The sequence below is a fragment of the Hemitrygon akajei genome, chromosome 3 (assembly GCF_048418815.1).
Source record: "Hemitrygon akajei chromosome 3, sHemAka1.3, whole genome shotgun sequence".
NCBI lineage: Eukaryota > Metazoa > Chordata > Chondrichthyes > Myliobatiformes > Dasyatidae > Hemitrygon > Hemitrygon akajei.
This window is the reverse complement of record NC_133126.1, coordinates 161,279,602-161,293,410: the sequence shown is the minus strand read 5'-3', so window position 1 is coordinate 161,293,410 and position 13,809 is coordinate 161,279,602. Positions and strand designations below refer to the sequence as shown.

The following is a 13,809-nucleotide window of genomic DNA, read 5'->3' as shown; positions in this document are numbered from 1 at the left end:
AGTATTCATTATGGCCAAAACTGCCACTGCATATTCTGCTTCATCATTGCAAAGAGCCATTAGATTAATGCTTAGAAGGGTTGTACAACTTGTTGAACTGATGTATGTCATTTGTTGACACTCTGGCTTGTCACCGTCTCTTTGCAAATCATTTCACTCTAATTTGAGTGTATGAATACCTTTTCATGTACAGTATGTACCTGGAAATAATAGCCCTTTATTCTATCCAGATAATGCAACTGTAGAATATAGATTGCTCTTAGTGAACTCCTATTTGCTACTAAAAATGTGAAATTAGGATGATATTTTGAAACCTGTAAATTTCTGAGAGAACTATTAAGCTCTGAAAATTAAGTCAAAATTTGCCTGTTTGATTTTTAACTGAACATTGAAGTTACATTTCAAATAATTTAAATATATTACTGCGTACTAGCCAAGTAGCCAAGTAGAAAAAAACATTTTGGGGAAGTTTATTTTCTAAAACAATTCTATATTATAAAGAACCTGATGTGATGATAAATAAATATATAATACGGTAGTTAAATGTATCTGTTCTATCAGAGATTTCATTTAGCGATATGTTAAGGGTGGAAACCACTGCCATTGAGCTGGGGTTCCCTTTAAGAAGCTGGTCTGACGTGGTGACATCATGCTGTGAAGTTGTTTACTTCACTATATGTTCTGTGTTTTGTTAACAATAAAGGTGTTGTTATGATTTCCCTTAAACTTAAACACCTCTGCCATTTTGTTTACAAAACCCTACAGTCATCACTGCTACAGAGTAGTCTTCTGAGTGAGGCAATAATAGAAAATCTTTAAAAGATCAGCCAAATCAAGACAGAAGATTTTCTCTATGTTCTATATTCTACAGCATCGAGATGCAATCGCATTGATTTCTATTTGTGCAAATGGTCTTACCACACTTGCGCATTTTATCCTGTGCTAGGGCTTTGAACGTACAGAAACGTTCTAAATTTTCTCATATTGTTTCCTATACCCAGAACTATTGAGATACAAGAAAAGAAGAGGAAGAAGAACAAGGACTGCTTTACTGGTAGTTTGCCTGCCTTTTGTTATGAGCACAAGTTACTTCTTTTGGCCCTCTCCTATTGCTCAAGTGGATTTCCATGGACCAAAGCGGAAGTTACTTTCCACATTACTTAAGGTAAAATAGTACTGAAGATGCCTTCAAGCTGCTTGCTTAATCTAAATAGATACCTCTCACTGTGGCGTAAGCATGGAATTATCAGTTCTGAAAAGAAAAGCCAATATTTTGTTAATTGCTGTCAATTTTACGTGATGTATTTTAAGCTTGTATTTTAAAGGTCTAAAGGAACATTTTGGAGGAACAACATTGCCCAGCTCTAGAACCATGCCAGATGCTCAAGTGGGACTCATTCTAACTGGCACTCGCAGATTTAAAATGTATCTTGATTAGAACTGAATCCCCAACTATGGACCAACTAGGATTAGTATGATGGGTACTTGCTGATCAGCATGTACCTGTTGGTCTTATTTCTCTGCTCTCTGACTCTGGGACCCTATGTTGATGTTGTTATTGTTCCTCTCTGTGCCTTGTAGAGCATTGGGCAGAAACCTTGCCATTTCTTTAGCATTTGTCTGTTTTTTACGAAGCCGAGTTGCTAGCTTGATGGTCAGAATAGCACAGATGGAAAGTGTGCAAGGAGCTGGCTGGTTTTGAATCTGGGACTACTCACCTCAAAGTTTGGAGCTGGTGCCACTACGCTACCGGCCGGCTTTATGTTGACATTCGTCTGAAGCAAGTGTGGCAGCCCGCACACGCGGGACTCGAACCGCCATTGGGAGCTGCAGGCAGACACGCGGTAGCACGTTGGGAACTACCCGCTCGGGGCAGACCTTCCGCGGACAGTCTGACATCACACGTGCACCGCGGGTCGCAGGGGCCCATGGGAGGGAAGATTTTGAATCAGTAAAGGCAGTCTGAGTTCAGCTCTCTCTGCCTCCATGTGTTTCTTTAGTAGTGCGTTGTGCGCGACTACATTGGTGACCCCGACGTTCCAGACGGCATCAGGAGCCGGCGACTCAGCGACCAGACATGAGTTCGAGCAACTCGCAAAGCGCGGTCTCTCTGAAGCTCCCGACTTTCCGGGCTACTCAGCCCCACGTTTGGTTCGAGCAGGCTGAGCCCCAGTTCAATATCAGAGACATTACAGCCGACACCACGCGGTATTACTACGTGGTCAGCACAGTTGACCAGGAGACGGCAGGCCGGATCATCGACTTCCTACGCCAGCCACCAACGGAGGACAGGTACACTAAGCTTAAAGCGCTCCTGATCTGTACCTTCGGACTCTCCCACCACGAACGGGCCACGCGGCTCCTACACATGGACGGCTTGGGCGACCGCATGCCATCAGAGCTCATGAATGATATGCTGGCGCTCATGGACGGCCATAAGCCGTGCCTTTTATTTGAACAGTTGTTCCTGAAGCAAATGCCAGAGGACATTCGCCTCCTCCTCACGAGTGAGGATTTCAGTGACCCAGGCAGGGTCGCGGCTAAAGCAGACGTCCTTTGGCAGAGCAAGCAACGTGGAGCAGACTCCATGGGCCTAGCCACAATCACGTGCCCCAAAGCCCAGACCCTGCAACCAAAACCGTCGAGACCAATGGGGGAAAAAGACAAAAGTTTGGAACAATGGTGTTTCTATCACCAAAGATGGGGCTCAGGCGCGCGCCACTGCCGTCCACCATGTGCTTTTCCAGGAAATGCCGGGGCCAGCCGTTGCTAATGGCTACGACGGCTAGCCACCGAGACAGCCTCCTGTACCTCTGGGACCGACACTCCAGGCGGCGCTTCCTGGTAGACACCGGGGCCGAAGTCAGCATACTCCCCCCTCGAACATGGACACTCATAATGCAGTCCCAGGCCCCAAACTCACCGCTGCAAATGGCACCAGCATTCGGACGTATGGCCCGTGAACTATCTCACTGCATTTCAGGTCCAGCCGTTTCACTTGGACTTTCACGTTGGCAGCGGTGTCACAGCCACTACTAGGGGCAGATTTCCTACGAGCCAACTGCCTCCTGGTCGACCTAAAAGGCCGGCATTTGGTCCACGCTGAGATGTTCCAGACTTTCCAGCTCGGATAAGCCAAGCTACCGGCCCTCCACCTGGATTCCGTGACCCTCTCGGGTAACGAATTCGCCAGGGTGTTGGCGGAATTCCCCTCCATAGTCACACCGCAGTTCTCCACGGCCGACCCCAAGCACGGAGTACAGAATCACATCCCCACGCAAGGCCCGCCGCTGCAGGCCCGAGCTCGCAGGCTCCCACCAGACAAACTCCACCTCGCCAAGGAGGAGTTCTGTAAGATGGAAGAGATGGGAATCGTATGCCGCTCAGACAGCCTGTGGACATCCCCGCTGCACATGGTGCCCAAGTCCGCAGGAAGATGGAGGCCCTGCGGAGACTACAGAAGGCTCAACGACGCCACAACCGCCAACAGATACCCGGTACCCCTCATCCAGGACTTCATGGTGAACCTGCACGGAGCGACCATCTTCTCAAAAATCAACCTGGTCGGGGATACCATCAGATCCCAGTGCACCCTGACGACATGCCCAAGACAACCCTCATCACCCCGTTCAGCTTGTTCGAATTCCTGAGGATGCCTTTCGGTCTCAAGAATGCAGCCCAAACTTTCCAAAGGCTCATGGACTCGGTAGGATGCAGCCTGGATTTCGTTTTCATTTACTTGGACAATATCCTGGTGGCCAGCAGTTCGCACCAAGAGCACATGGCACATTTGCACCAGCTCTGCCAATGCCTGAGCAACCACGGACTGGCAATCAGTCCGGCGAAGTGCTAGTTCGGGCTGATGGAGATCGCCTTCTTGGGCCACAGAGTCAACCGACATGGCGCATTTCCCCTACCGGACAAGGTCCAGGCCATCCGCCAGCTCCCTAAGCCCAGCACGGTCAAGGGCCTGCAGGAGTTCATAGGGATGGTCAACTTTTATCATCGGTTCGTGCCAGCGGCGGCCCGCGTTGTGAGACCCTTGTTCCGCCTGATGGCCAGCGAGGCCTAAGAAGTGGCATGGGACGCGGAGTCCACGGAGGCGTTTGAGCAGACCAAGGAGACGCTGGCAAAGGCGGCCCTCCTAGTGCACCCGAGAGTCGATGTACCCACGGCACTCACAGTTGATGCTTCCGACACGGCAGTCGGAGGAGTCCTGGAGCAGCTCGTCGAGGACCAGTGGCGACCACTCGCTTTCTTCAGCCGGCACCTACGGCCACCAGAGATGAAGTACAGTGCTTTCGACAGAGAGTTGCTAGCGCTCTACCTGGCTGTCCGGCATTTCCGGTACTTCCTCGAGGGAAGGGAGTTCACCGTGTATACGGACCACAAGCCCCTCACCTTCGCACTGGCCAAGGTATCGGACCCATGGTCGGCTCGGCAGCAGACGCACCTGTCCTTTATTTCAGAATCCACCACGGACATACGCCACATCGCAGGGAAGAACAACGTCATCACCAACACACTGTCTCGCCCCTGCCTCCACTCAGTAGGCATATCATCCTCAGGAATAGACTACGCAGCACTGGCGGAAGCACAACGGTCGGACACCGAGATCCCGGCTTACCAGACCGACGTTTCGGGGCTCCAGTTGGAGGACGTCTCCATCGGCCTGGCTGCGGATCGACTCCTGTGTGACGTGTCTACCGGCAAACCCCGACCCGTGGTATCAGCGGCATGGAGGCGCCGGGTGTTCGACACGCTGCACGACCTGGCCCACCAGTCCATCCAGGTGTTCGACACGCTGCACGACCTCCAGGACCTGCGTACACTGCCAGACCGCCAAAGTCCAGCGACATGTGAAGGCTCCCCTCCAGCAGTTCCAGCCGACGCAAAGGAGGTTCCAACACATCCACGTGGACATCGTTGGCCCCCTGCCAGTCTCCCGGGGTGCCAGGTATATCTTTACCATGGTAGACAGGTTCACCAGATGGCCGGAAGCCTTACCGCTGGCAGACACGTCCACTGAGTCCTGCGCCAGGACGCTCATTGCAAACTGGATCGCCAGGTTCGGCCTCCCAATGGACATCACCTCCGACAGAGGGGCGTAGTTTACGTCTGGTTTGTGGACAACACTGGCACAGCTCCTGGGCACCCAGCTGCATCACACCACAGCGTACCATCCCCAGTCCAATGGTTTGGTAGAGCGATTCCACCGGCATCTCGCCCTGATGGTGCACCTCCGGGGCCCCAACTGAACAGATGAACTTCCCTGGGTCCTACTGGGCATCCGCACAGTCCCCAAGGAGGACCTGGACACCTCCTTGGTGGAATTGGTTTACAGCGCCCCCCTGACAGTCCCAGGCGAGTTCGTACCAGAGGCCCGAGGTTTGGAAGAAACACCAGCCGCGGTGATAACGAGGCTGCGGGACAAGGTAGGGACCCTGGCACCGGTCCCGACCTCCAGGCATGGTCCCACGCCATCCTTCACCCCTGAAGACCTTCGAGACTGTGAGTATGTTATATTCGCAGGGGCATACACAGGTCTCCTCTACAGTGGCCGTATGAGGGACCCTTCAAGGTGATCTGGCACAATGGAACCACGTGTGTCATGGAGGTGGGTGGCCGGGAAGAAACTTTTACAGTGGACCGCCTCAAACCGGCGCACGTGGACATTGAGCAACCAGTGAGGGTACCCGCACCTCGCCGGTGAGGCTGGCCACCCAGGCAAGCCACACAGACTGGGGGCTTCACTCCCTCGATGGACGTTTCTGGGGGGGGTGGCGTGGTGTGGCGGCCCACAGACAGATATACTTTATTGATCCTGTGGGAAATTGGGTTTCATTACAGTTGCACCAACCAAGAATAGTGTAGAAATATAGCAATATAAAACCATAAATAATTAAATAATAAATAAGTAAATTATTCCAAGTGGAATTAAGTCCAGGACCCACCTATTGGCTCAGGGTGTCTGACACTCCGAGGGAGGAGTTGTAAAGTTTGATGGCCACAGGCAGGAATGACTTCCTATGACGCTCAGTGTTACATCTCGGTGGAATGAGTCTCTGGCTGAACGTACTCCTGTGCCTAACCAGTACATTATGGAGTGGATGGGAGTCATTGTCTAAGATGGCATGCAACTTGGACAGCGTCCTCTTTTCAGACACCACCGTCAGAGAGTCCAGTTCCACCCCCACAACATCACTGGCCTTACGAATGAGTTTGCTGATTCTGTTGGTGTCTGCTACCCTCAGCCTGCTGCCCCAGCACACAACAGCAAACATGATAGCACTGGCCACCACAGACTCGTAGAACATCCTCAGCATCGTCCAGCAGATTTTAAAGGACCTCAGTCACCTCAGGAAATAGAGACGGCTCTGACCCTTCTTGTAGACAGCCTCAGTGTTCTTTGACCAGTCCGGTTTATTGTCAATTCGTATCCCCAGTTATTTGTAATCCTCCACCATGTCCACACTGACCCCTTGGATGGAAACAGGGGTCACCGGTACCTTAGCCCTCCTCAGGTCCACCACCAGCTCCTTAGTCTTTTTCACATTAAGCTGCAGATGATTCTGCTCACACCATGTGACAAAGTTTCCCACCGTAGCCCTGTACTCAGCCTCATCTCCCTTGTTGATGCATCCAACTATGGCAGAGTCATCAGAAAACTTCTGAAGATGGCAAGACTCTGTGTTGTAGCTGAAGTCCGAGGTGTAGATGGTGAAGAGAAAGGGAGACAGGACAGTCCCCTGTGGAGCCCCAGTGCTGCTGACCACTCTGTCTGACACACAGTGTTGCAAGCGCACGTACTGTGGTCTGCCAGTCAGGTAATCAATAATCTATGACACCAGGGAAGCATCCACCTGCATCACTGTCAGCTTCTCACCCAGCAGAGCAGGGCGGATGGTATTGAACGCACTGGAGAAATCAAAAAACATGACTCGAACACGCCTTCGGGAGCCGTGGGCAGACACGCGGTAGCGTACTTGGAACTACCTGCTCGAGGCGGACCTTCCAGGGACAATCTGACGTCACGTCTGCTCCACGGGTCGCAGGGGCCCATGGGAGGGAAGATTTAAGTGTGCAATGTTGGATCAGTAAAGGCATTCTGAGTTCAGCTCTCTCTGCCTCCATGTGTTTCTTTAGTAGTGCGTTGCGCGCGACTACTCAAGTTCTTAAGCGATTTCATTTAAGTTTGGCTTAATTTGTTAATATGATGTTTATTTAGTATTCTTTAAAATCAGTTTTCATTTATGTCTTATTTTTTCCCAGGATGACACAGAAATCATTGGCTATGTACTGGGGGTGATTGCAATTTTCATTGGCTGGACATCAAAGTTTCCTAACATTTTCAAGGCAGTAAGTAGGAGCTGCTGGTTGGAAATAAAAATAAAAATGTTTTTCATTAAAAGTTATGCTGGGATTGCTACATAAACACTACTTAATATTATCGTTGCACATTTTGCCATGCTAAATGTATGTATCTTTTTCTATAGCTTCGAGTAGACATTGAATGTGTCTTTATAATCTGCCTGAGGTAGTCAGAGCTGAAAATAAATTATTTATGAAGTTGTTTACTTTCATTGAGAGTAATTTTCCTTTTAAGATACAGTTGTTCAAAAGCTGATAAGTGTACATGTCAGTGGCTTCTGATTCAGATCTCTTTTGTATCAGAAACATCAGCTGATTTCTGTCGAACAATGCTTCCCATCTTTCGCCTTTCAGTGAAAGTGTTTTATGATACAGGCTATTAAATGTTTGTTTTTTCTCCCAACTAAATTTCAGTTTAGGGGGAAGATTGAGGGCAGTCTCCTGCATTGGGTTGTTACCTTCTCAATGGTGGCAAGTGTGTTATATGCTGTTGCCATTCTATCCCAAGAGAAGATCCCTGTTGTAATCCTAAGAGCTTTGCCCTGGCTGCTTATCTATCTTGGTGGTGCAGCTCTAGATATCTCTGTATCCTTTAAAAATGGTTTGTTGTTGCTTCAACAGATCTAGAAACTTGGAATCAGATATGTTAGAGCATCTTGATTTAGAATATGAACTGTACTTTTTAAAAAAATCTATAGATATATACTCGGTTCATTTTATTTTTCCAACCATTTGGTGTCATATTTTGTTCTGCAGAAATGACCTATATGATATTTTAGCAATCTTTTTGCCTGATCCTGAGAAGAGAAATAGTTATATAGTGTTCCTCAATGCAACCTAAATCCGTTGAGAAAATGTAAATAGAAGTGTCCAGGGGAGGGGCTGAAGTACGAAGCTGGGAGGGGATTGGTGGAAGAAGTAAAGGGCAGAAGAAGGAAGAATCTGATAGGACAGTGGACCATGGCAGAAAGGAAAGGAGGAGGGAAACCAGAGGGAGGTGATCACAAATTTGATTTACTTCCTTTTAACCATATTCAACAAGGTACTGTACCTATTATGTTTGCTGAAAAATCAAACTACTCATCAACAATGGGGTTTGGAGATGGTGGTGGAATCTGATACAATCTCTCTCTTGAAAACATCTGAACAAAATGTGGAAGAAGACGAGCTTCAAGCTAATACACAGGTACTATGACAACAAATATGTTTTCTCCCATTCAATTAATAATTATTCATTTATTACACTGATTAACATTAGTTTATTATCCTCAAGGCAGCTAAGCTGCAACTGGTACTTTCCCTCAGTTGACCTTATCTAGTTACCAGAAGCATCTTATTGACAATTTTACATGGACAGCATACAGGTGGCACAAGTAGCAGTTGTACCTATTAAAGAACTGACGAGTGTGGCTATTGGTAGAAGGCTACATCTAGTACATGGGAGTAATAAGCCAAGTATAATCTCATATTCTGGGATATTCAACTGTTCACATTATTAAACTCTTCCAGGGCTACCTTCCTTCACTTCTCCTGAGAAACCTCATCATAAGAGGGAAAGGAATAATTTTTTAATTTATTGAAATGCTGTGTGGAATAAGCCCTTCCGGCCCTTTGAGCTGGACCACCCAGCAATTCCCCCAGTTTAATCCTAGCCTAATCATTGGACAATTTACAATGCCCAATTAACCTACCAACTGATATGTCTTTGGACTGTGGGAGGAAACCGGAGTAGGTGGAGGAAACCCACATGGTCACAGGGAGAACATACAAATTTCTTGCAGGCAGCAGCGGGAATTGAACTCTGGTTGCTGGTACTGTGCAGCATTGTGTGAACCACTATGCTACCGTGCAGCTCAATGTGGTAGGTGTTTAACTCCTGCCCTCTTTCTTTGAGATGATAGAAGTCAAAAAATCTCAACGAGTTGTTACAGTACATCCTGTTGATAAACACCTTGCGGCCATGGCTGTGGAAATGATTAAGCTGGTGTCTAGCCTGAATATTATTGGTATTGCATTAATCAATGTAATATATTACATTCCCATCTTTTCATTAGTAGGTAAAGAAGATACTTGCTCTTCTTGTTGTGGAATTTCTGGTCCATTTAGGCTTGTGGTCAATGACAACCTTAAGGATATTCAAGATGAAAAATTTAACAATGCCGTCGCTAACAAGAAATAGTCAAATTTAAAAAAGCACAAAAAGCTGTAGATGCTGAAAATCTGAAATTAAATCAGAATATACTGGGGATACTAAGCAGCTTTGGAGAAGCAAAAAACAGACTACCTTTTCAGATTTTTAACCTATATGATGAAGGGTAACAGATTTTGAAATGTTAATTTTGTTTCTCTCTCGCAGTTACTGACTGACCTGCTGAGTATCCCCAGGTTTTGTCTTTTGCTTTTGTGTGTGATTACATGTTGAAGACGTTCATAGTCTGATGCTGACTCTGTGCCCTGAACTACATCTTTATGTTAGATGTCAGCCCAGACAATGGATGACTTTCCTCTAGTGGCCACTGATTTCTAGTTGAGTATTGCCATTGGACAACCACTTTCATCTCAAGTATGGAATTGTGCTCTTGTTTATGATTGGAAAAGACTGTAAGATGATCTTGAACAAAATAATTGATGAGATGATAATTGACCAGGTGGAATTTTTCCTATCCATTGTGGACAAAGAGTAACTCAGAGTGCTAACAGAAGTGATTTTAAATAATTTCAGGTATTTTAGTGATTTTTATTTCTTCTCATTTTCAAAGAGTTTGATTATTTTTTTGTGGCTTTGTAAATATAATTTGACTCCTTTGGTGGTTACAGTTTGGAGTTGGAATGGAAGTAAAATAATCTTATAAACGATTCCTTTTAGAGCATGGACTGGGTGCCACTGAACATACCTCAGAACAACAGATATCTACGAAAGATGGCAGAAATGGGTCACTATATGGATCTGAGCATTGAACCAGTACAAGAGGTAAAGAAATAATGTAACAAAATACCTGTGCCTGAAAAATGCTGGTCGTCTTGTTTGTTACTCCACTGTTTAATTGTTTCTACAACAGGCTCAGATTTTCAGATTTTACTGTATGCAAATTAATTGGATAGATTTATATTATCGGTATTTTTGAAAAGAGAGGAAGTTCTGGAGTAAGGCTCTGAGAATTTTTTCTGTTATTAAAATGTCATTAGCAATCTTTCAAATGCTGTTTTAAAATGATTTATAAAAATAATACTGAGAAATTCATTATTTCCAGTTCCAAAACACATACAGGTCCAAGTTTTTTGTATTGCAGAGGTGAAATGAGAAACTTACCTGCAGCAGCATCACAGGCATGTAAAACATAGAAGAGTACAGCACACTACAAGTCGTATGTCCCACAATGTTGTCCCAACCCTTGAGCCTACTCCAAAGATCAATCCACCACTTACTTCCCAAAGTCTTCCATTTTTCTTTCATCCACCTAAGAGTCTCTTAAATGCCCCACATTTATCTGCCTCTACCACCGCCCACTGCAGCATATTTAAAGCACCTATCACTCTGTGTATAAAAAAAACACAACTATCTCTAGCATTCCCCCCCCCCCCTTATACTTTCCTCCATTCTCCTTAAAATTATGTCCCCGCATTATCTGCCATTTTGCCCTGGGAGAAAGTCTGTGGTTATCTATAAACCTTTCCTCATAAGACGTGCGCTCTAAATTCAGGCAACATTATATAAGCAGCATTCACAAGAAGAAGAAAATTACACCTAAACTGTATATGTTTTTTTTTTACAATAAAGTTAAATTAATCCAAATTAGAGTAGGTTAATCAAAATGTTCATAGTGCTGTAAGACCATATTGATTAGGGTTTTGCCAGTTGATTCAGATGGTTGAAGGGAAGTGGCTGTTCTTGAATCTGGTTGTGTTGGACTTTAGGCTTTGCACTTCCTGCCTAATGGTAGCTGCAAGAAAGTGGCATGGTCCAGATGCTGGGTATCTTTGGTGGAGTGTTGCATTCTTGAGGAGGTTTAAAGGTTCATTTATTATCAAAGTATACAGCTCTGAAACTCTTCTTCTCCTATAGTGTTCCTATAGGTACTACCAGTGGTGGACAAGGATGTGCCTTGGATGTACTGGACAGAGTGTACTACTCTCTGCAACTTCTTGCATTCCTGCACATTCAGATTGCCATACCAGACTATGATGTAGCTGGTCAGGGTACTTTCAAGAGCACATCTTTAGAAGTTTGTTAGAGTGTTTGATGATAAGCTGAATCTCCTTAACCTCCTAAGAATGAAAAGATATTGGCATGCATTCCTCATGTACTGGGCCAGGACAGATAATCTGATGTGTTAATTCCCAGGAATTTAAAGCTGCAGACACTCCCCACTGTCGATTACCCAATGTAGGCTGGCATGTTTGCTCTCCTTCCCCTCCCTAAAGTCCACAATCAGCTCTTTAGCTTTGCTTTTGCTACTGTTGCTGCACCACTTAACCAGGTGACCCGCCTCACTCTGGTAAGGTGACTCACTAGCATCTGTGGTTCATCCAACAATAGTGGTGCTTTCAGCTCATTTGAAGGTGGTATTGAAGCTGTGCTTAGTCACACAGGCATGAGTGTTGCGATTAGAGCAGGGGCTGTGTATGCAACCTTGAGTACTTGGGCGCTTACACACACAATGCAGTTTAGTTTCCAGAAGAGCAGGTGTAAGAATCCCCACCTTTCCTTGCAGCTCTGATCTTCAGAAAACGTTCTTAGTAAGGCAATTCGACCAGCATTCTTTCACTGCTGGGGAGTGTTTGCAATTAAAGACTGCTTGCTACATTTTTGGGAAGGGATGGTTCGAGACGTCAGGGGTCAGAGGAATCTGCACAAATCAGTAACAAGAGGAAGGTTTTATATGCATATTATGGGTGGTGTCTAAGGAAATGACACCATTTATAACCTCTTTCAGGAGTCTGCACTTCAGTCAAGTGCTACATCCAGCTATGAAATTCAAAAGCTGTATTAATCAAAGAAATGAATGTTTGTTTACCAGTGGAACATTCTTTTTGTGTCCCAGGTCTCCCCAGTTCTTTAGTTGAAATCGTATTTTCCTAAGCTTTCCTGTAACTCTCCACATCCACCTACTAACACTGATCAACACCTCCATGCATTAACCCACCCCACCATCACTACTTTATCATTTCCTTGTATACAGGATTGTGCACTCACTAGGTATGTATAATCAATTGATCTATATAAGCTATGTATTTATTATTATTGTGTTTTTAGAATTATGTTCTTCATTTTATTGTGTTTTTTATATGCTGCATTTGAACTGGAGTAACAATTATTTTGTTTTCCTTTATACTTGTGTTCTGGAAATGACATTGAACAATCTTGAATCGTAAACCCTGCAACTAATGACCTTAACTTATTGAATTTCGAGGGATTGATCTCTCTGTCAAAGGCAATGGGTAATTCCTCTTCTCCCTGTCTACGTCTTCACTGAAGGAACTCATATTTTCCTGTGACTTCTTTGTCCCCCTGCAAAAGAACAGCACTGCAGTATCTGTCTGAATTCATATCACATTTCATATACTAAAATTCTTCCCATTTTCATTTAGTGAGGTCCTGGTAATATTACTTGCTGGATGGCAGGACTTCTGTAAACAAAGTACTCGACTAATTATGTGTCAAAGAGATGAAAGGAGAAGCTCATCTCACAAATGGAATCTCTACTCATTTGCTCTGAAATATAATCAGGTTACTTGATCCCATTAATAGACTAGTCTAGTGGGAGGAACAAAGTGAATGAGTAATATAATTTGAATCTGCATTATAAGACTATTTCCACAGTACAGATGGAATCACTGAACAGAAAAGACCACCCCAGATCTCATAAACCACTGCCCTTGTACTAATTCAAGAAAATATAATGAATCATGCTAATAGAATGAAAAATCAGTGAATTTACAGACTTAAGTTGCTGTTTTATTGTTATTGGAAAATCTGGGTTAGTAGTTTCATGTGTTCCTGTTTTATTATTGATCTTTTATTTTGCTTTATTGTATATTACTCTTATTGTGAAAAACTTCAAAACAATTGTATGTAAATTTTGATTTTTTTTCTTATTTGAGAACTTAGATGAACAGTGACATGTATTAAAGTTTTGTTACAACATCTCTTAGTATGCATTGCCTTTCTGATGTTAGGAATTTATCAAATAAATGGAGCCACTCAAAAACATTGGTAATTAAACTGTGTATAAATTACAATAACCAATACATTGGAAAAGTATGTTAATTGTCTGGCATTTATATGTCAATAGTTATCAACAGTATTATCAAGTTAGGAAATCTTTTTACAAGATCAGCAAACTCAAATTTATTCTATAATGCTTTTGTTACTTTGGCATGTTAAAAGTTATTTCAATCACATTAGTTATTTGGTATATTTAATCTACTTATTATTAA

At 44.6% G+C, this 13,809-nt stretch overlaps 1 protein-coding gene across 2 annotated transcripts in view; it reads left to right on the top strand.

Moving 5' to 3' along the window:
* The window catches only part of tmem44 (transmembrane protein 44), a 54,942-nt gene that overhangs the window by 28,321 nt on the left and 12,812 nt on the right, over nt 1–13,809 (top strand). The window contains exons 4-9 of one of the 2 annotated variants that reach the window (XM_073041174.1): nt 1,002–1,165; nt 7,273–7,359; nt 7,786–7,956; nt 8,414–8,557; nt 10,238–10,342; nt 11,435–12,567. In XM_073041174.1, coding sequence (XP_072897275.1) covers nt 1,002–1,165; nt 7,273–7,359; nt 7,786–7,956; nt 8,414–8,557; nt 10,238–10,342; nt 11,435–11,554 — 791 coding nt within the window. In that variant the 3' untranslated portion in view covers nt 11,555–12,567. Of the gene's footprint in view, nt 1–1,001; nt 1,166–7,272; nt 7,360–7,785; nt 7,957–8,413; nt 8,558–10,237; nt 10,343–11,434; nt 12,568–13,809 lie in introns of those variants that run through there. The other variant, XM_073041173.1, reaches the window with a different exon arrangement.